The following is a 27639-nucleotide window of genomic DNA, read 5'->3' as shown; positions in this document are numbered from 1 at the left end:
ACCTTACAGCAGCATTTCAGTTCCTAAGAAGGCCTATAAGAAAACCGGAGAGAGACTCTATCAAGGAGTGTAGTGATAGGACAAAGGGTTAACTGGCTTTAAACTAAAAAAGGGAAGACTTTGGTTAGTTGTTATGCTAAAATTCTTCACTACAAAGGTGATGAGGAACTGGAACAGGCTGCCTGGAGAAGCCAACCCTGGAGGTGTTCAAGGCCAGACAGGTCTCTGGGTGGCCTGGTCTAGAGAGACGTGTCCCTGTCCATGATAGGGGAATGGAATCAGATCATCTTTAAGGTCCCTTCCAACCCAAAATATTTTGTGATTCTATTCCTTCTCTTTGGTCCATTGAAGTCGCACAATCTCAAAAGAGCAACCCAAGACCTGTAATAAAAATCATTTTAAGTATTTTCTCTTTTATAAAAGAATGAAGCAAATCTGAGGTACAGCTCTGAACTCAGGAGGAAAACTAATACATTCAGACAACTAGATGCAGAATCAGTAATTTCTGACTATACTGACATCATACTTAGTGCTTCCCAATGCTTTCTATGTAGAGAGCTCTACAAAATGTATAAAACTAAATTAAGCAGCAAGTATTATTCCTGCTTTAACACATGGAGAGGGTTAGCCAGTAGTGACTTGCACAAGATCAAGGTTTGGGAAATCTTACTGTTTACCTGGTGATATTTCAAACACTACAGCAGCCTCTTGTACTTTGGAATGTTGGAGTGGAGAAAACGCATGCAGTGGAAAAAAAAAGCCACACTGGAATTGGAAGATTACTAGGATTTGCTATTACAGAAGGTCTTTATTAGACTGCAACAAGCATGTGTGAATAGGAAAGCATATATCAATAGCAGTTCATATGCAAGTCTGAGCCCTTGGCTATAGTATTTCTTTGTTAATTGAAACTACACTGTTCCCAGGAATACAGAAGTCAGCTGAGTCTTAAAGAAAGCACAATTCTTCAAAAGTCAGCATATCACATGCTTTAAAAATCATGTTTTTCCTTCGACTGTATGATATATATATATATATATAGAGAGAGAGAGAGAGAGAGAGAGAGAGATAGAGAGAGAGAGAGAAAATTAGGAATAACTGAGCTGAAAATCACCACTACACTCATTCTACAGCTTTAGACTAAAGCAAACATACATCTTCACTTCTCATCAAGAACAATCTCCTATGCAAAAAAAAAAAAGAAAAAGAAAAAAAGAGGGAAAAGAACACAAAAAGGAAGTTGAGTTGGTGAATGATTAACTGGTTTCTTATCTAAAGCCCCTTCTGTTTATGCTACTGTTAAACTCATATTAAAGAGTCTGTAACAGTCAAAGTCATAACCCAGCTTCTCTTTCTTCTGCCACACAACATGCCAATCAGTATATTGTCAGAAAAGAACTCATTTCTGAAAGGATCCCATCTCAAGACTGAAGGAAAACTATCAAAAATGGAGAAATAAATCTGTAGAACGCATTAAAGAGTGAAGACACTGACACTAAAGGGGTGGAGAATCTAAACCACACATGGTTCAGGGCGGCGAAAAGAATTTAAGGAGCTAAGCCCAATTTTTACAAAGAACTTCCTACAGAGATGAAAAGTCCTTGAATTTTAAGGACTCTTTGAAACCTTGTCCCTCCCATCCCACCTCACAATGAACTGAAAAAGCCCAAGTTTATTTATGAGAATGAATATACGTAGCAGGATCCTAACTAACATCTGCTGTTTTTTTTTTTAACAGCTGAACAAGCTGAATGAGCAGAATAGGATATCTATTCTATTGCAGTCTAAGCCACTGAGAACTTGTACTCAAAATACTATGCCCTTCTGTCCATTTTGTTACTACATGACAAAGTGATATAGCTGCTATCCAAGAGAGTAATCAGTACCACTCAGGAATAAGCCTGGTCTCAAAATTCAGCTCAGTACCATACTTATGAGTAACCTTAATTTTAACTGCAAGCTGTATCAGACGCTGGTATGACCTTGCATACCTATAAACTCTTGGTTCCTCACACAAAACAAAAACAAAATCCAAAAACACATTTTCATTTAATAGGCATTGAGAATAAATTACTTCCTGAAAGATAGGCTGAGAAAGGATACACTGACTGTTTTGGAAGCCACTTAATTCCTGCAATGGCAAACTTAAATTTATTTCTTCCACTCACCAAGTAGATACACACTGAGCAGGTCAAGAACAAAACCTGAAGCTACATAAGACAGGTCCCTAGTACAGTAAAAAAAAAAAAAAAAAAGCTCAAATGAGCAATCCATTCTAAGTAGCTTCAAATAACAATGGGAATTCTTGTAACACAAAGTATGTGCTCAGCAACTTGCACACCTGTCAAAGGTTTTCAATGATCTGTAATTTGAATGACAAAAGTAGAGAACTATACGTGAGTCTATCTTCCTCTCTTTATTTCACCTTAATAACAGACACCAGGGAAAAAAGGAAAAAGCTGCATCTTGATTTTAGTTCATGCACAAACAGCGATACTTCAAACTATGCAAGGACTGCAGATTTCAGAAGAAAAGCCATCTTCTGCTACTTACCCTTGAGCTTCTGAAGTTCATCCTTCAGGTCAGGCCCAGCATGCATGAAAATACTTTCAGATACTGGATTCTTATCGGTGAGAGATTCATTACTGGTATTCACTATGGCTGTGCAGTTCAGTAACGCTACGTCTCCTTTCCTGAGGAAACAGTTCATTGCAGGTTACATGTCAGATTAAGCAGCATAATCTCAAATGAGCATTTCCTTGTTTGCCTGTGATATGTCAAAGCACTAGCAATACCTCAGTTCCCATAGAGTGTAGTGTATCCTGATGTGCTCACAGTGCAGAATCATCCTTTGTCACTGATAGAGACTGACTGCACATGACCTTTCATTTCCTTAAAAATTCTTAACTTTAATAGTAACTTAGGGAAACATGCATAAAACATGGTGTTGTAGTCGTGTGTAGGGTGGTTTAGTTAGCAGAACATGCAAAGCAGCACGGAATGTAACATGTTCCAAAATGGGACATATTGTCTCATATCAAGATGACAGTCCACATGGCATATTATTTCTTAAGTGTTAACAAATATCTCTATGTGTTTTTTTTGTTGGCCTGCAGGAACATTATCCAGGGCACCTCACTGCTGTTCTTCCTCAGACCAATGAAGAGCTCAAGTAACATTGCAGCTAGTAGAGTCTTCCTTGCTTTTCTTCCAAAATTGTGAACTCGTGATTTGATCATGTTGACTCTGCTGAACAAGGGTCAGACAAGCAGAAGATAAACAATGCAGAGATCCATGCAAGCAGATGGAACAGTAGAACTCTGACCTGCTTTTTGTCACAGAAAGTCATTACAGATTTTGGAATCAAAGAGCATAGGAAGGGAAATAATTCCCAAGCACAGGAAGAGATTCAAATCACAGTTAAAAGTGCACAAGCTTATTTTACCTAAATCCAAGTCATAGTAGATGTTTAGCTTTTTATTTTTCTTCTTTCTTTGGCCTGTTCAGGAAATCCATAAACAGCCTTATTTCCTGCACGCATGAACCAGGAAAGGGGTTCAGGCTGATCCCTGAATCCGCACCCTGAAAAATCTCTTTCTACTGCTTAGCAGAGTTACTCATCTAGAGAGAAGGTTTGAGTATCTGATACACAGGAAAGAAAAACTGATGGAGTAAGTTCACCTTAGCACACAAAGGTGAATAGATTTCGGTAGAAAAAACATGGAGACAGGAAGATAGAGAACAGAGAGAGGAAGGAAAACAAAAAATGGGCCAAGCAAGCCACATAAAAGAACTACATAAAAGAAAGAAATACTGATAAAGCCAGCAAAGGAAGGAAAAAAAACCAGTAGACAACATGTATATATATTTTAAATAAATTTTAGGAAGTATCAGCACCTGGCTAGATTTTATTATTAAAAACCCAGTATGGCAGCAATTTTGGTCTACTGCATCAAGGAATGCCTATGAATGTGTAATTTACAACATACAGCGTAGCAAACATCAGATCTTCAGACTTCCAGTGAACAAAAAAAAATGTTTTCCTCCCAGATCTGTAATGCTTGTTTCAAGAAAGGAGGGCTTGAAAGCTTTCTTTCCTATAGCAGTGGTTGTTGTAGGAAGCAGTAAATGCAGAAGTGATGACAGAGACACCAGAGCCATATGGAACTTACCATAAGACGATTTTTGCATTGAGATCTTTCCTGTATGGAAAAGGTGACCTAACATCGACTTGAGCTTTTTCAACAGGATTTTGGTAAGAATCCACCTGGGTAGCCTCACAGACATTACTCCAGCCTGGCAGACTGTCAATATCCACAAACTGGGAAGGAGCACCCAAGGGATCCATGGAATGGAAGGAACAACTTCTCTTCTCCTGTTAACTTGTCACACTCCAATTCTCAATGGAGTCCTCCAGGTGCTTAAGGGAAGAAAATCAAACCAGGTCACCAGCTGTTAACAAAAAGCAATTCCCACGAGCCAGACCTTTCACAAGACCACAACACAGCAACAACAAACAGAATTATCTCCAACTCTGCCTCTCTTCCTTCCTAGTTCGGTCATCTGTATGACAAAGGACAAGGCAAATACTTGCTTTTAGTAATGCATGACAAAAAGCACCTTCTCTATTCACCTGGTCCAACTGACTCGAGATCTCTTGTTCTGAGAAAGCAACTTTCCAAGCCTAAAAAGGACTATTTATTCCTATAAAGAAGCAATACTGCAGGGTGTGCATGACTACTCCTTCAAAACAAGCCTAGGGTCACACTTAAAAACAAACACCACAAAAGAAAGCAAGTGTCTGCTCCCTTCACTTCCGCCCAACCATCGAGTAAAACTCCATCAAACCCCAAACGCCTCTAACAAGAAAAAAGAGAAATAAATCTAGCACCAAAACACAACAGGAAAGGTCTCCACCCCAGCAGTACAACGCAATTGTACCGCAAGTTCAATGAGTTCTGAAGCACCGCTCAGTTCCTATTCCTACGGAATTAGGTACAAAAACCCAAACCGATTTTAGGAAAAAAAAAAAAAAGAGTAAAGATATAAACCTGAACGCTGACCAATGAGCTTCCAGTACTACAGCAGACTGAACTCCGTCACCTGACCTTTTTTTCTTTTTTTCTTTTAATTTTGGAAGGTCAGCGATAACCCGGGTTGCTGGATGAAGACCCGAGCCCTGCCCAGCTATCAGCAGGCGGCACCGGGCTGCTACGCTTCTGCTGAACCTCGCCAGCGAATTAAACCTGCCCCAACGCACAGCTTCAGCCTGCCGCCCCGGCGCCTCTTTATTCACGATTTTCCATCCGTAACAGCTTCGGCAAAGCAGCGCCCGCATAATGGCAGTTCCGAAACAGGAACAAGAGAATATATTTCATTAAAAAAAGAAAAAAAAAACAAAAAAAAACCTCTCGAAGCAGACCCCATCTCCAACCCCAACGCGGCGCTGCAGGTAACAAAGGCGACGCAACCGCTCCGCCGACTCACCCGCGGGCCGCGCCGCGCCCGCACGGCCTGAGCCTGCAATCCTCCGCCGCTTCGCCAACATCTCCCAGAAAAGCGGAGCGGCCGCCCCGCGCTTCCGCTTCCGTCCTCGCGCCCCGCCTCGCTCTGACGCGCTTCCGGTGCCGGCCGTAGGGCGCGGGCACGTGCGGCCATGGGGCTGACCAAGCAGTACCTGCGCTACGCGCCCGCCGCGCTCTTCGGGCTGGTGGGCAGCGCTAAGGGCAACGCCGCCTTCGTGACGCTGCGTGGCGAGCGGGGCCGCTGCGTGGCTGTGCCGGCCTGCGAGCACGTCTTCGTGTGGGACGCGCGGAAAGGAGAGAAGGTGAGCAGGTGCGGGGCGGCGGGCACGGCCTTGAGCTGCCCGTCTGCAAGGAGCGTTTGGACGCCGCTCTCGGACGTGGGGTCTGAATTTTGGATGGAATTTTGGATGTTCTGTCACTGCGTGATTCGGGGAAAACGCGAGGGACGGACTGCAGGCTTCTGGCTTGTAGGTCTCACGCTGGACCGCTTTGCTGCTTGACAGGGAGAAACTGCTGCTAGCTGCTGTCTGCCTTGTAACACGGGGCTCGTTACACTGTATGCAGCACAGGAAGCTGAAGAACAAAGTTCTAAAGCGTTGGAAGTGCTTGTTTGGGAGTTCAGTGCGAGAGCAGAATGTATTCCTTTGGTTTGTTCGTCCTGTGGTGTGCTCAGCCCAGAGCAGAGGAGCTGAGGGGAGGCCTGATGGCGGCTGCAGCTCCTCACAGGGAGCGGAGGGGCAGCGCTGAGCTCTGCTCTGTGTGACAGCGACAGGGCCCGAGGGAACGGCATGGAGCTGTGTCAGGGGAGGGCAGATGGGGGTGAGGGACAGGGTCTGCACCACAGGGTGGTGGGCATGGAACGGGCTGCCCAGGGCAGTGGGCACGGCTCTGAGTGCCAGAGTGCAAGAAGGGTTTGGACACTGCTCTCAGACAGTTTGGGATTTGGGTGATGCTCTGTGGAACCAGGAGTTGAACTCCCTTGTCAGACTGTTATCAGACCCTTCCAACTTAGGATATTCTGTTATTCTGTTTTTTCTTTTTGTATATGGCCCTGATGTACTTACCAACATTTTGGGTTTTCTCCTAAAAATCACAGGTCCTTATCCTTAAGGGTTCCAAGCACGAAGTCAGTTTCCTCTGCCCCTCTCCTGATGGGTTGCACTTGGCTGTTGGCTATGAAGATGGCTCCATCCGTATCTTCAGCCTCCTGAGCGGGGAAGCGAACGTTGCTTTCAATGGACACAAGGCTGCGGTCACAGCACTGCAGTATGACCAGCTGGGGGGCCGGCTGGTGTCTGGCTCAAAGGTGAGCTCTGCATGTTGGGAGGACAAGCCCTCTCACGAAGGGTAAAAGAGGTGATCTGTAGGGAATGTTGACCTGCACGAAAATGTCTGGTATTTTAAGGGGGTGATGTGGCATCTGCGTGTAGAAGGGAATGGCCCTGTACAACCTGGTCTAGTACCAGATCTGGAGGTGGCTCTGCCTATGGAAGGGGAGGTTGGAACTTGATGATCCTGGGGTCCCTTCCAACCCAAGCCATTATATAATTCCATGATACTGTGACGGCACTGAGACAATTTGGAGATGCAATACGACAGTAGTGTTAGGGAGTTTGAGGCTAGTAGAGTCTTGGATGCAGAAGAAGGGTACTAGCAGACCTACTGAAAGTGAAGAAGATTGTGAGGTCAGGAGTACTGAAAGTGACCCAAGCAAGGACAGAGGTGCATTTATTGCTCTGAATGCTTATCAAGGGAGAGGTTGTCATTTACATTCTTCATCCTTAACATTCCAGTTCAGAGTGAGAAAGCTTGATTTTAAGTAGTTTGTTCAGTCTTATAGCAGATGTAGACATTTTGTAGAGAGAAATCGGTCTCTTGGTGACACTTTATCTGTTCCAGGATACAGATGTCATTGTGTGGGATGTCATCAATGAGAGTGGTTTGTACCGGCTGAAAGGACACAAGGATGCTGTCACTCAAGTCCTTTTCTTGAAGGAGAAGAACCTGCTGGTCACCAGGTAAGCCAGGTTGAGTGTAGCAGTAAATTAGAAAAATAATCACTTTTACTTGCTATTCATATAGCACTGGAGCACCCACTGGTGACAGAGCACTGGAACAGGCTGCCCAGGGAGGTTGTGGAGTTTCCTTCTCTGTAGATATTCAAGACCCTCCTGGACACCTACTTGTGTGACCTGGTGTAGGGAACCTGCTTTGGCAGGGGGGTTGGACTCGATGATCTCTGGAGGTCCCTTCCAACCCCAATGATTCCGTGATTCTGTGATTCATATGTCCTAGGTGCTGTAGCCATTTGTATTTTCTTTCTAGAATCACAGCTTTTTCTGTGCTTTGCCTGCTCAAGAAAGATGAGATTGTTTTGCATCCTAGAATGGTTTGGGTTGGAAGGAACCTTAAAGACCGCCTATTTCAACCTCCTGCCATAGGCAGGAACACTTTGTATTAGACCAGGTTACTCAAAACTCCAGCCATACATATGAGACCTGTATTATATTGTGATGAAGAAATGAATTCTCAAACCTTCCAGCATGTCCACACATTTTATGAATCTGATGCCTGAATTCCAGATATGTTAAGCAGAAGCTGATTCTGAAAAGTAACATTTAAAAAAGGTTTTAACTTACCGATAGACTTAGCAGCTTAGAATTATCATAACAGTGAATAGTAATAATGTGTTTATTGTGTATACCACCATTTTTTGCTAAATAAATAATTGAGTAGTCTTATCTTCTGTATGTGTAACTTGTGCAGCCGCGTCTCAGAAGAATGGCTTTCTATTAGGTAATAATTAAATGGATTAATTGAAAGATGATCAGTGTTTTACTGAGTTGGTTTTTAGTTAAACATCAGCAAGATGATCGTGTGCCTTCAATAATAATCAGTTACAGAAGGCATTCTTGCTCAAATATCAGTCACTAATGTTTGTATTTACTGTCATCTAATAGGTGCACTCAATCAGTTCAGTGTAAAATTAGAACAAGTTTCTTGTGTGTCCCTTTTTTGCTTTTTTGCAAAAGAAATATATTTTGCTATTTTAGTAATAATGCCTGTTTCCTAATGCAATTCCAAGTCTTGTCTTTGCTGAGGATGCAAAATTAGGTTGATTGTTTTTTTTGTTTTTAAATCTTTTAGCATAAGAAGCCTTACTGCAGTTCTCTGTGTGCAGAATTTTTATGTCAGATCTTCACCTGCACAATTTACCTTTGACTGCTGTGTAGCAAAAGGCACGGATTAACAATAGTTATCACCTGTAGTGATTTTTCTTTCTTCCTGAGTAAGCTTAGTACTGGAAAAACAAATTTTGCATTTTAATTTGTTTGCAAAAAAATCGGCTCTGGCAAAGTTATGAAAAATAAAAAAGTATTAATTGCCGTGGGGTGAAGAGAAGCAGTCTACATAAATGTTCAAATTACTTTTCTCTGGTGCACTTCTAGCATTACTGTTGCAAAATATAGCCACAGGCAAGAGTTTTCAAGGTTGCCTGATCATACAGGAGCCTTGAGGAACTAAAACAGCTGTAATTCTCCATTGGGAAGAGCAACTCAAGTTGAAGGTGGCTGCTTTTGTTGTAGCCTGGTTAATGCACAGGTTGAGAATGTGGAGGAGGCAGCTTTAGAATTTGATCTGCATTAGAATTTGATTGTTTTTGCTCTCTCTAAGCTAGAAAGGTGGCTGTGTGATGCTGGGGTGTGCAGCTGAGCTTGGAAGTGCTTTTTTTTGTTTGTTTGTTTTTTGATACTTCTTTTGCAGCATTTTTGTATTGCTATAATTTTGTCCCTGAATAGGTTGTGAAATTCAGTGTGTTTGTAGTCTGAGCAGCTGGTCAGTGATACATTGCAACATGTTTAAGGCTTTGTATTTCTTCAGCTTTTTTCTGCTTATGTAATACCATGTACTCTAGCAATCTTTCTTCATGTCCTGAGGTTTTTGTTTTTGTTCCAGTGGCAAAGACACATTGGTGAAATGGTGGGACCTGGATACCCAGCACTGCTTCAAAACTCTAGTTGGACACCGTACTGAGGTAAAGAGGAAGTGCAGAGAGCCATAGGGATGGAAGGGTTTTGTATGGCAGGTCATGGCTCACCTTATGCATTTTTTTGCTCTAAGGGATTGTAAACTGGAACTCTGATGTATTTTTGGTTGTTATTAAGCTTTAGGGAAAAGGAAATGAGAGACTTCCAAACTATCTGAGAACTGTTATCAACATACAGGGGTGACAGTTCAAATACAGGTATCCCTAGAGGAGATACCAGTTGGATCCAGTCTTCTCTAGGTTCCCGTTTAAATAAATCAATTAAGGATGCTCTGGTATTGGTATGATAGTCAAAGAAGTCATAAACCAATTCTTCTCATTGTGCTTTTGAACAGGTTTGGGGGATGGCTTTGCTATCTGAAGAGAAACGTCTGATCACTGGGACTGCTGACAGTGAACTGAGAGTTTGGGATATCACTTACATCCAGGAGGTAAGACATTCTTTCTGTGGCCTCTCACACTCTTGTCCAGGTGCTTATCTTTGGAATAAAATGGGTCTGGGACGTGTTAAATCTGGTTGCTGTTCTGGGAAACAGAACTGAAGTGGTTTCTTTGTTGTCTGAGGGGTCCAGAAGCTGCTCTTGAGTTAGACTTTAGATGTCTTCTGTATTTTGGGTTTGCATGTGATGCTGCAAGAACTTCTAGAACAAACTTTCTAGAGTGTGATCTTCTGGCCATCTGGATTACAGCTGGAAAAGACAGTTTTGTGGAATGAGGAGAGCAGGACATGGAACATTGGGTCCTTACAGGCATACTGTAGGCCACTGTTGTTGCCATATATGTACAAACCACTTGTTTCTCCAGGGAGATGAAGCATGAATAAATTCAGAGACAGGAACTGATACAACTTAGTTCTTGTGGTTTAAGTTATTTCTTATACGGATTTTTGTCTGTGAACAGCTAGAAGACCCTGATGAGCCAGAATCCAAGAAAAGCAAAGGATCTTCACCAGGAGCAGGAAAAGACAATGAAGAGGATGAGGCACTAGAGCTGGATGAGAGTCCTGAGGAGGTAAGCTCATTTTTTTCATGCTGTCTGGGATGGTGTATATAATGTTATTGACATGATGCTGCTTGCAGGGCCAACAGGAGTTTGAGAAGTGCTGATACGTTGGTTATCTGTGTTGAGTTTATACACCAAGTGTTATATTTAGCCTGTTAGGGAAAATGTGTTAATTCTTGTATCACTTGGTAATTTCTTTTTCAACAGTAGTTGCTGCCCTCATCTGCTTGCAGAACATGAGAAGCGTTTGTGTCAAAGCACAAACCAATTTCTTTGCCCTCTGTTTGGGGAAGGAGGGATTAGCAAGTGTTTGAAGGTTCAGTGCTAACAGAGCTCTTTCATTAAACAGCATGGGAATGAAATAGTTAGTAGCTACTTGGCAGCTGAGTGCTCTCACTCAGTTTTGCATGTCAGTAAGTAGAAGCATGGAAACATGGGGATCAAAGTGGCATGATCACAAAGTAGTGTCAGATGCCATTCCCACTTGTGCTGCTGGTGGAGATTTTATTGAGTCTGTCTTTCTGGGGAAAGTTTGTGGAATTTTTCTCTGACTTCAGACTGCTTGTGGTTATAGTAGATAGTGGGCCTTGTTAAAGACCTCCTTTCAAAAGATTTTTCTCCTTTTAATCACCAATTTTAGTGTCCTTTGCCTTTGCCTGTCCTTTGTCTTTTTTGCATCTTCTGGTAGAGAAGCTGTGCTCTGCTGCCTTTGCAGCATGGAAATTCAGCTTAATTTCTTAAATGACTCTGGTTTGCCAGTGAAATCAAGTTATTTTTCTGCTGAGGTTGTCAGTGTTTCTTGCGTTTCTGTGTGAGTTTCTGCAACTCACACAGACACTTGTTTTGTCTCTGGATTATCCTTGCTACCTGTTGTAGGTTCATTGTCCTGTCTTTTCCTCCTGACTTCCCTTCAAAGCAGGTTTCTCAGTGTGCCTGGGAAGATCACTTGGCCTTCCAGACCAAGCTTCTTTTTCTTTTCCTGTAGCGTCTCCTAAAGTGCAGTAAAGCTGGATCCATCATGCGGGAAGGGAGAGATCGAGTAGTTACACTTGCCACGGACCGCACGGGCAAGGTTTTGGCCTGCCATGTAAGTAATGGGGAAGTTCTACTATTGAGTTACAGAGGAAGCTCTTGCAGCCCTTGGACCTGGTAAGCACCAACCAAGGCTTTGCACTGTTTGCTCTATCTCTAGGGGACTGATGCTGTTCTAGAAGTATTCTCTGTCCTTTCTGAAGAGGAAATAAAGAAAAAATTGGAAAAGAAAATGAAGAAAGCAAAGAAAAAAGCCAAGTAAGCAATCTTTTGGGTGCCTGAGGATACTGTCTGTGTCCAGAAAACTGTTATCCCCTCAAGCAGCATGACACAATGGTTGAACTCCAAGCTACTGGTCATTCTGTCTGTGCCAGCTGTTGTATTTTAGGGGCACTATTCTTGTGAATCCTTGGCACTTGTCTAAGCAACATTTATTTACTACCAGAGACTTTCCTTCTGAGTATTTCTCCTCCAAAAAAAGGTAATGTGTGGAAGGAAATGGGTAAAAAATGTTCTTTTCTCACTTCCACCTGACGTTCATGTTTGCACTGCTTACTGTGTCAAATAAAATCTTTGACGGGATATACTGGAATGAGAGTTTCATATGAGAAGTCAGATGACTCTGATACTTCATCTCCTGTTGTACAGCAGGCAGAGATACAAATCAGAGCTTTATGAAAGGCTACTTCGTGTTAAATGTCTCTCTGAATATCTTGGTACTTAATGACTGCTTCACAGTAGCCATTGAGGGAACTCTGGCTCCACTGTAGAAGCTGAAGCATAGAGCAGATAGATACATTTGAAGTCACTTTTTGGCAATGAATGTGGACTTTCTGGGTGTGGTATGAAATGAGCAGAAACTGATCTCAGTCAAACACAGCTTGCTGTTGTCTGTTTTGTATCCATCTTTGTAATGTGCCTTGTTAAGTGCTTTGGCTGTATCCCAGAGGACACTGCCTTTTTTGGGACAGTTTTTCTCCTTAGCATGCATAACAGCCTGAACTTAGCTGTCTCACTCTGTTCTTAACAAAAACAATTAGTGCTCCTGGATAACAGGGCAGTTGTTTTCAGTGAGCTTAGTGGTTTCCTTGCGCTATTCTCAGTCCCTGTCTTAGTTTTGCTTGTCTGTGCTGAGTTACCTGACTCCCCCTCCATTATTTGATGTTTTTAGGCAGAAATCTGAAGAAGATGAGCATAAAGGAAATGTGGAGCTGAGCCTGCAGGAGGAGATCCAGCGGGTCACTAACATCAGAGCTTCTGCTAAAATCAAGTAAGTGGAAATCCTGCTGACAAGGCTGGACTGTGGTGTAAAACTGCTTGGGAAGAGCTCTGTACAGCTCATTATGGAGAAGATGGAAGAAGCTTTCCCCTCAACATCTGTTCAACTTGGAGCTGAGTGGAGGGCTACCGTGGTCTGCCAGTCCATTTGCACTGCCCCAAATGGTGACCTCCTTTCAGTCTTCTGTTGCTTAGCTTGCACTTGTTCATAGCATGCACTCTGTCTGTATTCTTCTTTCACAGTTGTTCTTGATACTTGATTCCTCCTACATGTTGTCTTATGGCCCCTGTGTACATCTGTGCGTACATCTAATTTGTCTTATCAAACAGGTCATTTGACATGATTCTCTCTCCAAAAGAAGAGCTGAAGATTGTGTTGCTGCTCCAGAACAACATCATTGAGTTACACACCCTGAACCTGTCAGCACAGGTCCCGCAGGCTGTCCGTGCATCCAGGATAACCATTGGAGGCCACCGCAGTGATGTCAGGACATTAGCTTTTAGCTCTGATAATATTGCTGTTCTTTCAGGAGCTGCAGAGTCTGTAAAGATTTGGAACAGGTATGTTGTGCAATCGTGTCAGTCCCCTCTACCCTGTGCATGTTAGTCTCATGGAACTTATGGGTGGTGTGTTTGGAGATCCAGTGATAAGGAAGAGGGAATGATGGAGAAATATAAAATAGACTATTGCTTCCCTTATTAAGTAAAAGAAGTCAACAGAATAGCAGGTGATATGGTATCTTCTGGCCCCAGCCAAAAAGAAAGTTGTTGGGAGAGGCAGTTCTCACGTCTCACTTAGCAGACCAGATTTTGTGTGAAAAGAGCTTTTGAACTCTTTGTCCACAGATCAACTTTGCAGTGTATCCGAACGATGGACTGTGAGTATGCGCTATGCTCACTCTTTGTCCCCGGAGATCGGCAGGTCATCATTGGCACCAAGGTAAATAGTGTCCCCTCTGCACTCCTGATTCAGCCCAAGTCTGGGAGTATGTTCTGAAAATGTCATTAAGGCAACCTTAATGAAAATCTATTACATTTTCTGGACTATTCTGTTTTAGATGTAAAAAAAACCCTTGTGGCAGTTAGTCTGTTCTGTTTCCTGAGTCTTTATGTAGCTCCTATGGCTTGAGCTGGGCAGCTGAGGAGAGTTTTGGGAAGTCCCTGATCTCCATCAGGAGTTTGGCTATCTGTGTGTAACAGTGATGTAATGAAGTTCAAGAGATGGGTAGCAGATGTGTTAGGAGCTGTCATAGCTTGTTCAGAAGTGACTGCCTAGCTCAGAGAGCTTAAATGGAACAAGAACTCTGCTGCCAGTAAGGTACTACTGTGACTTCTCCTGTGTGTTGTGCAGTCTGGGAATATTTGCTGAGTTCTCCTCTACCTTTGGAACCTTGTTTTTCCATTAATACATGGTTGCTTTGTCACTGCTGGAGTCTCACCTGTGGTAGCTCAGACCTTTTGTCTCTCAGCTCTGCTTTGAGCAATTTTAATCTTTGCCATTTCTGGAGACTCCTCAAAGAGGTCAGGCTCGGGTCTGTTTTCAGATCTGATTAATGCTCCCTAAGTTGTTCCTGTGGTATATCGTGAAGTTGGAGGGTCTGATTTGTCCTCTGTGATGTGTCTTTCTCCCCAGACAGGGAAGCTGCAGCTGTATGACCTGGCTTCTGGGAGTCTGATGGAGACGCTTAATGCCCATGATGGGGCTGTGTGGTCCATTGCTCTTTCACCAGACCAGGTAACTCAGCCAGCCTTGTAAACATCATTTGTTCCATGTCTTTTTGTGTAGCTCCTTCCTGTAGTGCTATATTTGTGCTACTGGTGTGAGCATGGGAATGTCATCATGGGAGGTGAAGGATGCAGCTGGTACCGTCTAAGAACTTGAACTGCAGATATATACGAAGTTTGAAATATCTCTCTGGTCTTGGATGGCACATTACAGTGAGTCTCCATGTTGAAGTGGGCCATCCTCGTTGCCTTACCTGGTTTCTGTATGATCAAGAACTTTGACTTCTCCAGCAGGGACTGTGCGTGCAGCATGTTATGGATGTGTTCCAGCTGTGGAGAACTTCAGCCCTTTGTATTCTGCTGTGGGGGGCTGTAAGAAAGAAGGGGACAGACTCTTCAGTAGGATCTGTTGTGATAGAACAAGGGGAAATGGTTTCAAATTAAGGGAGGAGAGATTTAGGCTGGGTATAATCACAGAATCACCAAGGTTGAAAAAGACCTTCAAGATCATCCATTCCAACCATCCACCTATCACCAATAGTACTCACTAAACCATGTCCCTCAGCACAAAATCCAAACATTCCTTGAACACCTCCAGGGTCGGTGACATAAAGAAAAGTTGTTTTTACTATTATCCTCTGTGTTAAACTTTCTGCTTCTCTGTAGTTTCTGCTTGTTGAGCTTTAACTCCCAGCTGTTGGACTTGCTAGTGTATTCATTTGCTGTTTAAAAAATCCTGTTAACACAGTGCTATTTTTTCCTTTGTGTTGCACTCTTGCCAAGTGACCATATTACCCATTTATCTGATGATTCTTAGGCTAGACTTTTCCTGTATTTTCCTGCAGGATGTGTTTTCCAGGCTCTTAATCATTCTTGTGGCACTTTTTATGCTACTGCAATCTTTTCTGTGCTGGTGGCCCTAGGATCTGAATGCATGGTGTAGTAGAAAGTTATACCAGTGCCAAATGCACGAGTTAGCACCTTTTGAAGGACTGACTTAGCTCTTTTGACAACCCTCAGTGGTGAGAATGTGTTGTTAGGTAATAATCCACCATGTTCCTTGAAGCCCATTTGGGGCACTGCATTGCAGTAGATGTATATGTTGAGCTTAGATCCTTGCTTCCCTACTTGTATATCAGTGTCTGAAGAAAGGGTGTGCAGAGGACAGAGGCAACTCTTCTAGGAGGCAGTGAGTACAAACTGCAACGCAGAAGGTTCTTTCTAAACATCAGGAAGTTGTTTTGGTGCCAAATCTCTGGCATAGGTTGCCCAGGGGGGTGTGGAGTCTCCTTGTTGGAGGTCTTCAAACACTGACTGACTGTTAGTGGTCTTGGGCACCCTGCTCTGGGTGTTCCTGCTTGAGCACAGGGATGGAGCAGGTGAACCCAGAGGACCCTGCCAACTCAACTATGCTATGATTCTATGAACTACAGCATTACTCCTAAGGAAAAGGGTAATTTCCATCATATTATTTTTCCCTAAGCTTGTTTCAATTGAATTTAATTGTTTTAATTTTACTTCCTTTGTTTGATGAAATTGCAAGTGCCTGTTGAGTATGCTCACAATTAACAGGCCTGCCTGCTTCCTCTGTCTGAATTCTGATGTTCTATTGGTTTCTTCCTGAATCTTCCCTCATATTTCCAAACTTACTAAGCATGAATATTGATGATTTAGAGAGTACCTAGTTCTGCTCCATAAAAATTTTAGATTTGGTGAATGTGAAACCGTTGAGTTATAAACATCTGACACAAGTAGCTTCTTTTTACAGTCTTGTGAGTTTTTGGAGTCTTGTACTATGATTATTGTGCATGGCTTTTCCCTGAGCACAACAGATGAGAAATGTTTGCTGAATCCACACACTTTTTGAGCCTTGCTGCTTAACAGCTCTTACAGCCATCTCTAGAAATGGTCTGTGTGGTTTTGTTTTTTCAAGCATTTTTCTCTGTTGCCAGAATTCAGGTTCATGTTGATTTGTACCAACTTTCACTTTTCTTCTCTTTGTTTATTATACTTTTCTTCATTTTCTTAAGCTAGAAGCTGCAGTGTTGCTTTTAGTGGAATCAAAACCACAGCAAGTAATAACCTGCCTGTGATTCATTTACTCAGCAGATTAAAACATATGGGACAGTTTTTACCCTCGTTTTTAATGTAAAAGTGTTTTCTTCTTCCTTTAGAAGGCTGTGCTTGTGATGATGATGAGGTGTTTGTGACTCGAGAACAGTGAGTGTCAGCTCATTCCCAAAATGCACTTCATTACCTACAGCTGAGATGACTTTCAGTTCCAAAGTTTTAGTCCATGTCTTGCTTTACATTTGCAGTTTTTGCCTCAGATCTGCCTGCCAGAGCTCCTGAAATTGTTCTTGCTCAGCCAGTTGGTAATAACTGTTCCAACCAGAGCAAGTGCTCCTGGTGGTGTCCTCTTAATCATAAAAGCTGTGGGAATGTGAAGAAATTTTTCAAAAACCTGCTGTGTTGGCAGTTCATGTCTGTAGCATTTCTGTGTTACAGTGGAACTGATTTCATAATAACTTTGTTTTTCCCCTGCAGCGTGGTTTTGTGACAGGAGGTGCTGATAAATGTGTCAAATTCTGGGATTTTGAGCTTGTGAAGGATGAGAGCAGCATTCAGAAAAGGTGAGAAAATAAATCATTGACTGAGTTAAACTGCAGCATTTATTCTCTTTGATGGATGGTTTGGCTTTTGCTGTGCACCACAAGAAGGGCCAATGACATGTGCATGGAACATGTGGTGAAGAGTGTCAGTGCAGAGTTTTGTGGAGGTCTGAGTTTATGTGAGGTCCCCTTACACTGTGGTCCCCTGCTTGCATACAGTGTAGCCTCTAATCACAAGTTGTACATCTAACAGTGAACTCTGTCAGCCTGCAGTGTCGTGCTCATTTCCAATCCTGTCTTGTTTGAGTCCTAATGAGAAACAAGATGCTTCATGTTAGGATTAGCCTGCTTTCCCAGGGTGCAATGTGGGGATTGTATTTATGTCTTTTCTCAACTTGTTCCTTTGGGGTTAGAGGTTTTTTTGGTTTTTTTTTCCTCTTGTTGCCAGGCTGTCCATGAAACAGGTGCGCATCTTGCAGCTGGATGAAGATGTTCTGTGTGTGCGGTACAGCCCCAACCAGAAACTGCTAGCTGTCTCTTTACTGGATTGCACTGTGAAAGTTTTCTACACCGACACGCTCAAGGTATGTGACTGTGTGGGCTGTGAGGTGCCGATAATTATAGCTTGGAAGATGAGGAGTATGTTGGAAAGGTGCCCATTTATTGTAGGATCCCAATAATAATCAAAGGGATACTTTGCATCCCACTTCCTGTTCTTGCTTGCCAACAATACTGACAGAACTGTGGCTTGCTCATGCTGGGGAGAAAATCTGTTTTATCTGGAAAGGATTGTGAACCTGCATATGGCAAGGTCCCTCAAACTCTGCAGGCAGGATGGTATGCCAGAACCATGTAGAATTGTGAGGATAGGGTGAATCGGTGTTGTGTGTGGTTCTTAAGTTGAGCATAGCAAAGGCAAAACCTGGGGAAGGAAAATCTTCCTTGTACAGTTTGAGGCGGCGTGGTGGCTTTGTGATTTGTGTGTTAGCACATGAACATGAGGGAAATGACAAAAGACAGACCAGCAGTAACAGATATGCGAAGAGAAACAGGTAAACTCCATAGGTGGTGTTGGTCAGAACCAGTTAGCTCAGCTTGCTTGGGTTCTTTTATTTTCATCATCACTGTTCTGCCAGCATGGCCTCGCTGCTACCTGTTTTCAGGGCAAGAGTGGTGCTGGAAAGATAGGCCTCCTGAGGAAGAGCAGAGGTAGCCTGGAGCCTGGCATTTTCACATGCATGCACCCAACATGTCTAACTGAGACATCCTTTTTTTGCTTCAGTTTTTCCTGTCTCTGTATGGACACAAGCTGCCAGTGCTGTGCATGGACATCTCCTATGTAAGTATCATTACGGTTGTGCGTCTGCTGCAGGTGGGGCTGTGGTGATGACTGTGTGAACCTCTGCTGGCAGTAGTGCCCCGAGGGCAATGCCTCTCTGCTCCTGACATAGTCAGCAGTTTCTTGATATGACACAGCAAGCCCCTCCTGATCATACAGTCCTGTACACACTGAGAAAGGTTGTGGAGCAGTGGTTATTACAGAACTGAACAGGGTATTATGTAAGAAGTAGAAACTAAAGTGCTGCTGTGATTCTTGGGGCTCTTCTTAAGAAGTACAACACACTCTGCTGAAGTTACTAGCTGGCTTTGTGGGGTCTGAATTCTTTGATAGTGAGAGCAGTGAGCAGCACTGAGATGGAGCAACTTCTTCATGTCTGTTCATCCTTGGGCCATGGTAGCCTTGCATTGAAGCTCTTTGGATTGCAAAAATGCTAAGCTTTAGCTAAGATCTTAAGTGTCTGTAAAGGTTCAGAAAAGAGTCAGGATGCTTTCTGCGGGCTGTCTCTACTACAGAGATGCGCCTTGCTAAGGAGAGAGGAGGTGGAGGGATCAGAATCACAGAATGGCCAGAGTTAGAAGGGACCTCAAGGATCATGAATCTCCAACCCCCTGCCACATGGAGGGCCACCAACCTCCCCATTTAATACTAGACCAGGTTGCCCAAGGTCCCATGCAATCTGGCCTTAAACACCTCTAGGGATGGGTTATCCACAACTTCTCTGGGCAGCCTGTTCCAGCACCTCACCACTCTCATAGTAAAGAACTTGATCAGGAGGGCATATTTCAGGAGCCAGTGCCCAGGCACTGCTTAGTCCATTGATGATTCCTGACAGGACTGCCAGCCAGCTGCCCACACCATTCTCTGCATTTCTCTGTAGGATGGGACTCTGATTGCAACTGGGTCTGCCGACAGGAATGTGAAGATTTGGGGCATGGATTTTGGGGACTGTCACCGTTCTCTCTTTGCCCATGATGACAGGTTGGTTAAATTCCACAGTATCGTTGGGCTGTGGGCTGCTTTGTTGTTTGAGAGGCTGTGATCCAGCAGTGAGCTTTTCGTCCTGTGTAGTGGGGAGAAGCCATCAGAAGTGTCCCCCAGGGGGGTGAATTTGAGCCTTTACTACCTTTGTGGCAAGGTCCCCTATATTAGCACCAAACCTGTGAGCTGAGCTTTCCATGGAGAGTCCAAGGCAGTGGGACACAAGGACAAAGGTGACTAGGGCTGTCTGGTAGCTGCTGACATCACAGGGTTCTTGTGCCAAGCCTCACTGGCTACATTGGATGCTCTGCCCTCTGGCAGCAAATGGTTTGTCCCAGGTCAGAATTTGGTCACACTAGTGTGGGCTGGTGTCAGAAAGCATTTCCCAGAGGTAAGTGGTGATGAGGGCTACAGGGTTTTGGAATACACTGCTGTCTCCTATATACGTGTGTTTTGAGGTCCCTTTCTCTCCTGCTTTTTTACCTTCCCAGTGTGATGTATCTCCAGTTTGTGGCCAAATCCCATCTCTTCTTCACTGCTGGGAAGGATAACAAGATTAAGCAGTGGGATGCAGATAAATTTGAGCACATCCAGACACTGGAGGTAGGAAGTTTTAGAGGCTCTTGAAATGAAGCATTATCTCTGTGTGAGCAGCACTTTCCTTGGGAAGATGTGTTGTTCATGTCTTACCTTTTTTCTCTACTTGCAGGGGCATCACCAGGAGGTGTGGTGCTTGGCACTCAGTCCCAATGGAGACTATGTAGTGTCAGCATCCCATGACAAGTCCCTGCGCCTCTGGGAGAGGACGAGGGAGCCACTTATCTTGGAAGAGGAGAGGGAGATGGTGAGTTGCATTCTTCCTCCCAAAGACAGCTTCCAAATTTCCTTATGGCCTATCAGACAGGTTCCTCATTTTTCACTGTGGGAGAGTCTGGCTGCACGCTTGGCAGACTTCCTTATCACTAACCACAGCCTGGTGCTGAGATGCCTGGATTGACTGCCATCTTCTGTGTGATTGCACTGTTGCCTTAAGCTGTCTGGAGACAGCACCACAGATATTGCTGGTGCTCTTCTGCCTATACCGCATTGCAGATGCCTGGCTAATTTGCTCTCTTTTCTGCTGTGCTTCTGTTCCACTTCCCAGACTTTCTTCTATGGCTGTGGTTTTCTACAGTTTTGTTGGCTATAGTCAACAAGCTTCTCTTACTCTCTTGTGCTCACTTCTACTGAAGTGTTTTGGACAGAGTTCAGCAAGTGGCTGTTGTGGGGTGATGGAGAGCACCATTCTTGTTGAATGCAGTTTGTTTTCTTTTCCCCCTTTCCAAGCATGAGTAGTCCATTCTGTTTTGCTAGCAGGCCCTGGAGCTCAGGGATGCTGCAAGAAGTCCTTTCCATTCCTTTTGAATCTGTTGGAGGAGTCGTGCTCACAGAAGGACTCTGCTGGGAGGGAAACTCTGGGGTCTGTGGTCCAACCCCCTGTTCATAGTACGCAAACCCTAAAACTCTGTCATATTGCCCACACACTTGCTTGGGTGACTCAGGAACATCTCCAAGGAAGGAAGTTTTCCAGACTGAATGTTTGTTGCAGTGCTGGACCACCTTGGAGCAGGGGAAACATTTTTACACATCTCTAATGGGAAATTTTACTGTATCCCACAGAGGAGTCTGGCTCTGTATCCCACTCTTATTGAAGTTCTCAAGTCTCAGTGAGAGAAGGATGCAGATGCAGAAGCAGGAATGTTTAAGAAATGTGCAATAAACTGTTCCTTTTCCTGGCCTGTTTGCAAAGAGACTCATAGGCAGCATCTTGATGCAGTGACTGGCATGTTGTGAATCATGGTACTAACAGGAAAGACGGAGTTCCTTTTCTAGATAGGACAAACATGTTCTGGGTCAAGTTTGAATAACAAAATGGGCAGGAATATACCAGTAGTGAATTACATACTGATGGAGCCCTATGAATATGAGAGATAGTGGGCAGGAGGCTCTTTCCTCTTGCAGGCTAGGACAGCCCTGGAAATTTCCTGAGCTTGTTTCTCTTGTGCTACATGCCAAGTGGAAAGTCTGGTGTTGAATTGCTGGTGTCTCAGCCTGATGGGCTGTCTGCAGCCTGTTCCTGCATCTAATTTGGAGACCTTGATTTCTTTCAGTCTTTTCAGCCCAAGTTCTCTGTTGGGTGGGAATGAGGGACAAGCAGGTTTTGCACTGGCATTGTTGATCTCTGTGCATTGGTCCTGGTTTTTGCATAAGGCTGCAAGAAGCTGCAGGCTCTGTTGCACTTCCAGTCTGTAAGAAACTTGTACACTTGCTAGCTGCCTGCTTGCCAGTGTTAATACATTGTGTTCTCTTCACTGTAGCAACGAGAAGCTGAATATGAAGAAAGTGTGGCAAAGGAAGAGCAACCTGTGGTGAGTTGTACCATCTGAGTGTGTCAGTCTGACTGTACAGAGCTCCTTCATAAGTCTAGAATTTCTGTAAGAGACACAGAAGAAATGTCCAGAGGACTGGTGATTCTGTTGCATTGAGAATTTGCATGCAGGAAAATTCCCCAGGACTCTGATACTGGCTCAGACAATTTTGGGAGTGTGTGGATCTGGCCAAACTGTCACACAGGGCTGTGGATATTGAATATCTTCCCTGCTCACATCCACACAAGCCCGAGAACAAGATTGGGCTGCCTTCTGACAGCTACTTTCAGGTCTTTGTGGTGCAGAGTGGGTGGGAAAGCCTTCTGCACAGACACTGGGGTTGTGTTGTTGACAGTTCTGACCCTGAGCAGATGAGCAGATCCCTCAGCCTCTGTTGGTCAGATGAGAACTGTGCTTATTTGCCTCCCAGTGTTCTGAGATAGCACAGTGCCTTTGGTCCTGAGCGAAAGTGCAGCTGAAAGCCTGTATTTATTCAGACAAATGGCAAGCTTAGGGAATGGGGCTGATGTTTTGTGATTAGATGCAGGGGGTGCCTCTGTGTGTGTATCTGCAGCTGCAGGAGAGAACTGCAAACTGTGTTTTGTAGGTGGCTGGAGAGACACAAGGAGAGACGGGACTGGCAGGGAAGAAGACTATTGAAACCATCAAAGCGGTAAGACTGCATGGGTCACCCAGCATTGCTTTGTGCCTTATCAATTTCTCAGAGTGGGGGTGTCACAAGGTTAGAGTGTCTGTTTGAAGGTGAGTAATCTATGCTGTTCCATAAGTGCAGCAGCTCAGAGGAGTTGCTCTGTGAGATATAAAGGTGCAGAATCACTTCTGCCTCCAAGAGCAGTCTGTCCTCTGGAGAGCTGAAGCTGCAGCAGAGTGCACTCTGGGCAGCTGGGAAATGTTGATAGTGTTTGACTCCTTCAGGGCACGACTGATGTGCTCAGAGTAGCAGCGTGGTCTGGAATAGAAGTTACTTTGGACATGAACTGTGCTTTGTGACTGATGGTTCTGTTCCTGTGCTGCACAGACTGAGCGGATCATGGAAGCTATTGAGCTGTATAGAGAAGAGATGGCAAAACTGAAGGAGCACAAGGCCATATGTAAAGCTGCTGGAAAAGAGGTAAATGACTAAAGAAAGTACAATTCCTGAGGTGTGTGGGTGTATCTTTCCAACTCTAGCATCTTGGTGGGAAGGCTCAGTATGCAGATAAAGGCAGGACAGCTGGAAGAAGCAGAGATTTGCTGAAATCTTACAGAGGACAGATGGCACTGTACCCTGAGGCATGGTTAGTGGTGTGTTCTTTCTGAGGATTTTTATGTTGAAAGTCACAGTAGGAAGTAAGTAAGAACTGTGCTGCTGACCATGCTCCCATTACACTGCCTATTCTTTGCCTTCATCTCAACACTTCATGCTAAACAAGGGTCTGTGATATATGTGACAATAAGAAGTGGAAGAAAATTCGTACGCATTTTGAGTTATTCATACATATCTGAGAAGTAGCTTGTCCTGCAGTTGCAAGTGAGGCCTTCAGTGAGGTTCTGAAGAGGGAAGACACTGGGTAAAAACTGTCTTCTACTGTGGGTTGTCTTTCACTGTGAATATGCGTTTTTCACTCTGAATAACCTGCCTCATCCTAACCCATTCTGTGTCTCCAGGTTCCCTTTCCTGCCAATCCCATTCTTCGTGCCTATGGAAATATTACAGTAAGTGGAAAGCTCAGGCCTTGGGTCATGTGCTATCATCAACTGGAATGAGGCTGTTTGATTTGCTGGCTGAGCCAGAACACTGGATTGCAATGGGAAGACAGGATTTATGCAAAGTGAACATAGTATATATTTTTACTTTCTTTTATATGAGTGTAATAAAAGTAAAGCAGCCGAACATAACCCTGATGGTAGTCTTGACCTTATCATGTAGAGTTGGAGCCAGTTGTTATGGTTCCTCTAAGCAACAGGAAGCTAGTTAAAATCTTCCTATGCATGCTTCTGGCAAGAGATTGTGGTTGCCATGCTACAGAATATTCAGGGGAGCTGTGCCATCAGATACAAAATACCTGAGCCTCCAGTGGAATGGGTAATTGAGAACCAATGTCATTGTGCACCCCTGGCCACTTGACACTTATAAGCACTTAATCAGAACCATTCTCCCCCCTTCCTCTGTAAATATAGGCATATTTAACTGCAAAGTAAATAGATTTAACAGGGGTGAGTGAAATTCTGTGGCTTAGTAGTAGCAACTTTTTTGCTTTGTACAGAGAAGGTTCTTGAGGAATGCCCAAGTGCTGGTGCTGGGTAAAAACACTACAAGACACATTCTGTTATGTGATGAGCTGACCATAGTGAGCATTTACAGTGTCAAATCTTGAACAAAAGTACTTCATGCCACGATGGTCTATGATCATCTTTTTGGGACAGACTTTGCATGTGGGACACTTGACCCAGTGTATCAACTGTATTGCTTTGACTCGAGCAGGAAGTGGAGGCATTTTGAAGGCTTTCTGACCTGAAATCAATTGGGCAGGGCAATGCTGAGCAAGGCAGGGCTGTGTTGTAATTGACACAGGGTTTATTTTTAGGGAATTGGTACAGCTTTTACTGAGCCTGTTTCTTTTCATATAGAATTTACATTTTTTTACATCCTGTCCCTTTCTCTCTGACTATAGTTGTAGTTAATTATACGTTGCATACACTGAACAGAAGTGAATGAGATCCTATGACCTCGTATTGAGACACTTCTCTTTGGCACTTGGCAGCTCTGCATTTGCTGAATACTTTAAGAAGATAAACAGGAATGGGGAGGAATTATTAAATCTTTGGAGATGAGTTTGTGTAAAGTTTTGTATATATTGTCTGTTCTTATATAATTTTTTTCCCAATATATCTTCACCAGTTTGGTGTATTTTGAGAAGGCTGGGTTTCTGTTTTATGGAGGGAGAACTTTCAAGACCAGTAGTTGGTTGGAGCTGAAGGGGTTTCTTTTTTGTTTGTTACATTCAGATGGATCTATCCATCTCACAAGATGTAATTGTGTGTTTTTAATTGGGCAAAATGAGCCTCAAAGGTACGTGTTTGTCTTGGAATGTTTCTTGATGTGCAGAGCTGTTGTCTTTCCTCTGTTACAGCCCTCTGAGTACGTGCTAGAAGTTTTCAAGAAGGTCAAGTCAAGGTAAGTCCCAAGAGTCTGAACAGGCTTGTGCTAAAGAATTGGATTTCTGAGTCCAGGGTTGGTTGGGGTCCTGTGTTGGACTCCTGTGCTGAGTGGGTGGTATTGAAGAGTGGAGGTTGCTCTCTGGCAGCCTTTGTCTGGAACTGGGGAGTGGGAGTTTGTCCGTGAGGAGTATTCAATGAAGTTTGTGTGTAGGTGTTGGCTGCCTGGAGATGTATGTGTATGTGAAGAGGAACTTGGGAATGCTGAGGATGGAATGCTGTGCCTTCTTTGTGTCAGAAGATGCCTGCTGCCAGGGGCCCTGGGCTGTGCAGATTCACTGTGCTTTGTGGGCAGGCACAGGCCAGCAGTGGGGAGCATTCAGCACAGCTTTTGTGTCAGAATCTTCCCACATCGAAACATTTCTTGCTCATCTATAGCTCTGCAGTAGCTGAGACTATTGTTAGCATCCCTTTGCTTCTTCTTAGTGAGCTGGAAGAGTCTCTCCTGGTGCTGCCCTTCTCCTATGTCCCTGACCTACTCAGACTCTTCAATGAACATATTCACTTGGGTGCAGAAGTTGAACTCCTGTGCCGTGCTCTCCTCTTCCTGCTCAAGTGAGTCTTCCATCTGCACAGACAGGTCTGCTGGTCTAAGTTCAGTGTCATTACTGTCCAAATCCTGAATGTGAGGAAGGCTCTGGTCAGTGGTGGGTCTGCCTGTTCCTCAGGGCCCCTCTATATTGTGTCATGAACTCACTTTGTGCCACTTACATGAAAAGAAAGGTGCTCATTCCTCTTGTGAGGCAGTGCCCTGGGACAGCACAAGAGCTGGGGAATATACTCTTTCTCTTGAAGCTGTAAAGACTATGTGATGCACTGTGAACATGTGCAGCTTAAGTGTGTGGGGAAAATTTGGGCTTTTAAAGTTTCTGTCTCTGAAGCTCCTGGAAAGCCACCTTGGGAATAAAGGTGTGGTCTCTTGGGAATAAAGATGTGGGAAATGAGGAATTGCTGCATCCCTCACCTGCAGCTGATCATCTGGGAGTGGGCTAAACAAGATGCAGGGTGCTGACATGCCTGTGTTGATGTCAGTTGCTGGTCCTGTGTTCATTCCCAGGATACATTTTGGGCAGATAACAAGCAACCAGATGCTGGTGACAGTGATAGAAAATTTGAAGAAAACCACCATCTCCAGAGTCAGTGAGGCCCGGGTGAGTGTTGCTGCCTCTCCTTCTCCAGAGTCTGGCATAGCAGTATTGGCCAATGTCTGGAAGCATTTGCGGTCTAGCAGGAAAGCTGTCTGGGGGTCTAGAGCCCATTTTCACCTTCCTCCTGTGCAAACAGGCTACATTTTCCTGATGTGACACTATGCAATGATGATCCTTTATGTGCTCTTCCTCCCTCTCCCTTCTTTCTTTGGCTTTTTGTTGATGCATGTAATTGTGCTTTGGGTCTCTAGTATATGTGGGAAGTAAATTAACTATTTTTATTTGTCTTCTTGTGGGCTACAAATCTTTTAAATACCTTTCCCGGGAACGTCTTCAGGTGGTTGATAACAACTTGTTTTTTAGGACATAGTGAATTATAGCTATTTTTAACAAAAATGTGGGGAACAGAGCGCAGGTTGTTCACCTGCTCAGATGAAATTTACATTTAAGTACTGTTGGCTTAATTAACTGTGGGGGATTGTCTTGCTTTCATCATCTCTCAGTTGAGAGTGACCAGATATCACCTGTTCCAAGCAGCTTGTACCTCCTAACAAGCTGGAGATGTGCCCAACAGCACGGTGCTTGTCTGTCTCAACAGGATGTGCTGGGATTCAACATGGCAGGGCTCCAGTACCTCAAGAGAGAGATTGAGGCCAAGGATGAGGTCATGTTTTTTGCTGATGCTACAGACCGTTTTGAGGAGAAGAAGAGAAAGAGGAAGAAGAAAGAGAAAATGATTCTTGCAGTGGTTTAGCATTTGCTGCCTGGAGCAGCTGGATGGCATCAATTAACCTCAGTGCTGGCCATGGACCTATTCTTGTGGCTGAACGTCTCTGTGATATTTGGTGACTGGAACAAAGCCTGTCCCTTCTTCTTGTGGGATAGCCAGCCTTGCCTGGCTGGAGACAGTGCCAGCACAGGTTGATCGCCTCTGCCTAATGAGATGAGCTGTCTGTGCTCTGCTCTGTATGTATCCATTTCAGCTGTTTCTGAGGTGGCTGTCAAAGGTCAATGCCTTTCCTCTACCAGAATGCTTGACAGAATTGGAGTTGGTTTCTTCTCCAGAAGAGATCAGCCTGCTGGCAGTGTGCTAACTGAATGGGGTGAATCAGCACATGGGCTGCTGGTCAGACTTTATCCTGTCCCGAGGAGGCAGCTGGCAACATTTGTGCTGCTTTGACACCTGCTGATGGTTTGTGGAAGTGCGCAGAGGCTGTGGGCAAGGCTTTGAGACTTCAGAAGTCATCTCCAACCACTGACTTTTCAGTGGAATGGAGGAAACACTGTGCTCTATTAAATAATGTTTATATATGCTTTATCAA

At 44.0% G+C, this 27639-nt stretch overlaps 2 protein-coding genes across 3 annotated transcripts in view; one reads left to right on the top strand and one right to left on the bottom strand.

Annotated features, from left to right (window-relative positions):
• GDAP2 (ganglioside induced differentiation associated protein 2) overlaps window positions 1-5603 on the bottom strand; it is a 23464-nt gene extending 17861 nt beyond the window's left edge. For both annotated transcript variants that reach the window (XM_031613111.2, XM_031613112.2), the window contains exons 1-3: window positions 5488-5603; window positions 4173-4420; window positions 2554-2693 (exon numbers count right to left, since the gene is read on the bottom strand). In XM_031613111.2, coding sequence (XP_031468971.1) covers window positions 2554-2693; window positions 4173-4348 — 316 coding nt within the window. In that variant the 5' untranslated portion in view covers window positions 4349-4420; window positions 5488-5603. The remainder of the gene's footprint in view (window positions 1-2553; window positions 2694-4172; window positions 4421-5487) is intronic.
• WDR3 (WD repeat domain 3) lies at window positions 5563-27639 on the top strand. Its single transcript, XM_031613110.2, has 26 exons — window positions 5563-5827; window positions 6622-6831; window positions 7425-7543; window positions 9483-9561; window positions 9909-10004; window positions 10474-10584; window positions 11561-11662; window positions 11768-11865; window positions 12779-12877; window positions 13216-13446; window positions 13732-13825; window positions 14519-14620; window positions 17158-17243; window positions 17671-17806; window positions 18505-18561; window positions 19442-19542; window positions 20034-20145; window positions 20252-20386; window positions 21900-21950; window positions 22558-22623; window positions 22990-23082; window positions 23619-23666; window positions 25085-25128; window positions 25596-25724; window positions 26227-26320; window positions 26916-27639. The coding sequence occupies exons 1-26, from the start codon at window positions 5657-5659 to the stop codon at window positions 27069-27071; spliced, it is 2820 nt and encodes a 939-aa protein (XP_031468970.2). The 5' UTR covers window positions 5563-5656; the 3' UTR covers window positions 27072-27639.

Source organism: Phasianus colchicus, chromosome 1 (genome assembly GCF_987193195.1).
Source record: "Phasianus colchicus chromosome 1, bPhaCol1.hap1.1, whole genome shotgun sequence".
In the NCBI taxonomy this organism is placed as follows: domain Eukaryota; kingdom Metazoa; phylum Chordata; class Aves; order Galliformes; family Phasianidae; genus Phasianus; species Phasianus colchicus.
The sequence above is the reverse complement of the archived record's forward strand: the minus strand, read 5'-3'. Positions and strand labels throughout refer to the sequence as shown.

Excerpts from the sequence above, each read along its gene's own strand:
- WDR3 (XM_031613110.2), top strand. The coding sequence starts at position 5,657 with ATGGGGCTGACCAAGCAGTACCTGCGCTACGCGCCCGCCGCGCTCTTC. Across the intron at positions 13,447-13,731 it reads TCTGTAAAGATTTGGAACAG|ATCAACTTTGCAGTGTATCC; the intron begins GTATGTTGTGCA and ends CTTTGTCCACAG. Across the intron at positions 18,562-19,441 it reads TGTGCATGGACATCTCCTAT|GATGGGACTCTGATTGCAAC; the intron begins GTAAGTATCATT and ends ATTTCTCTGTAG.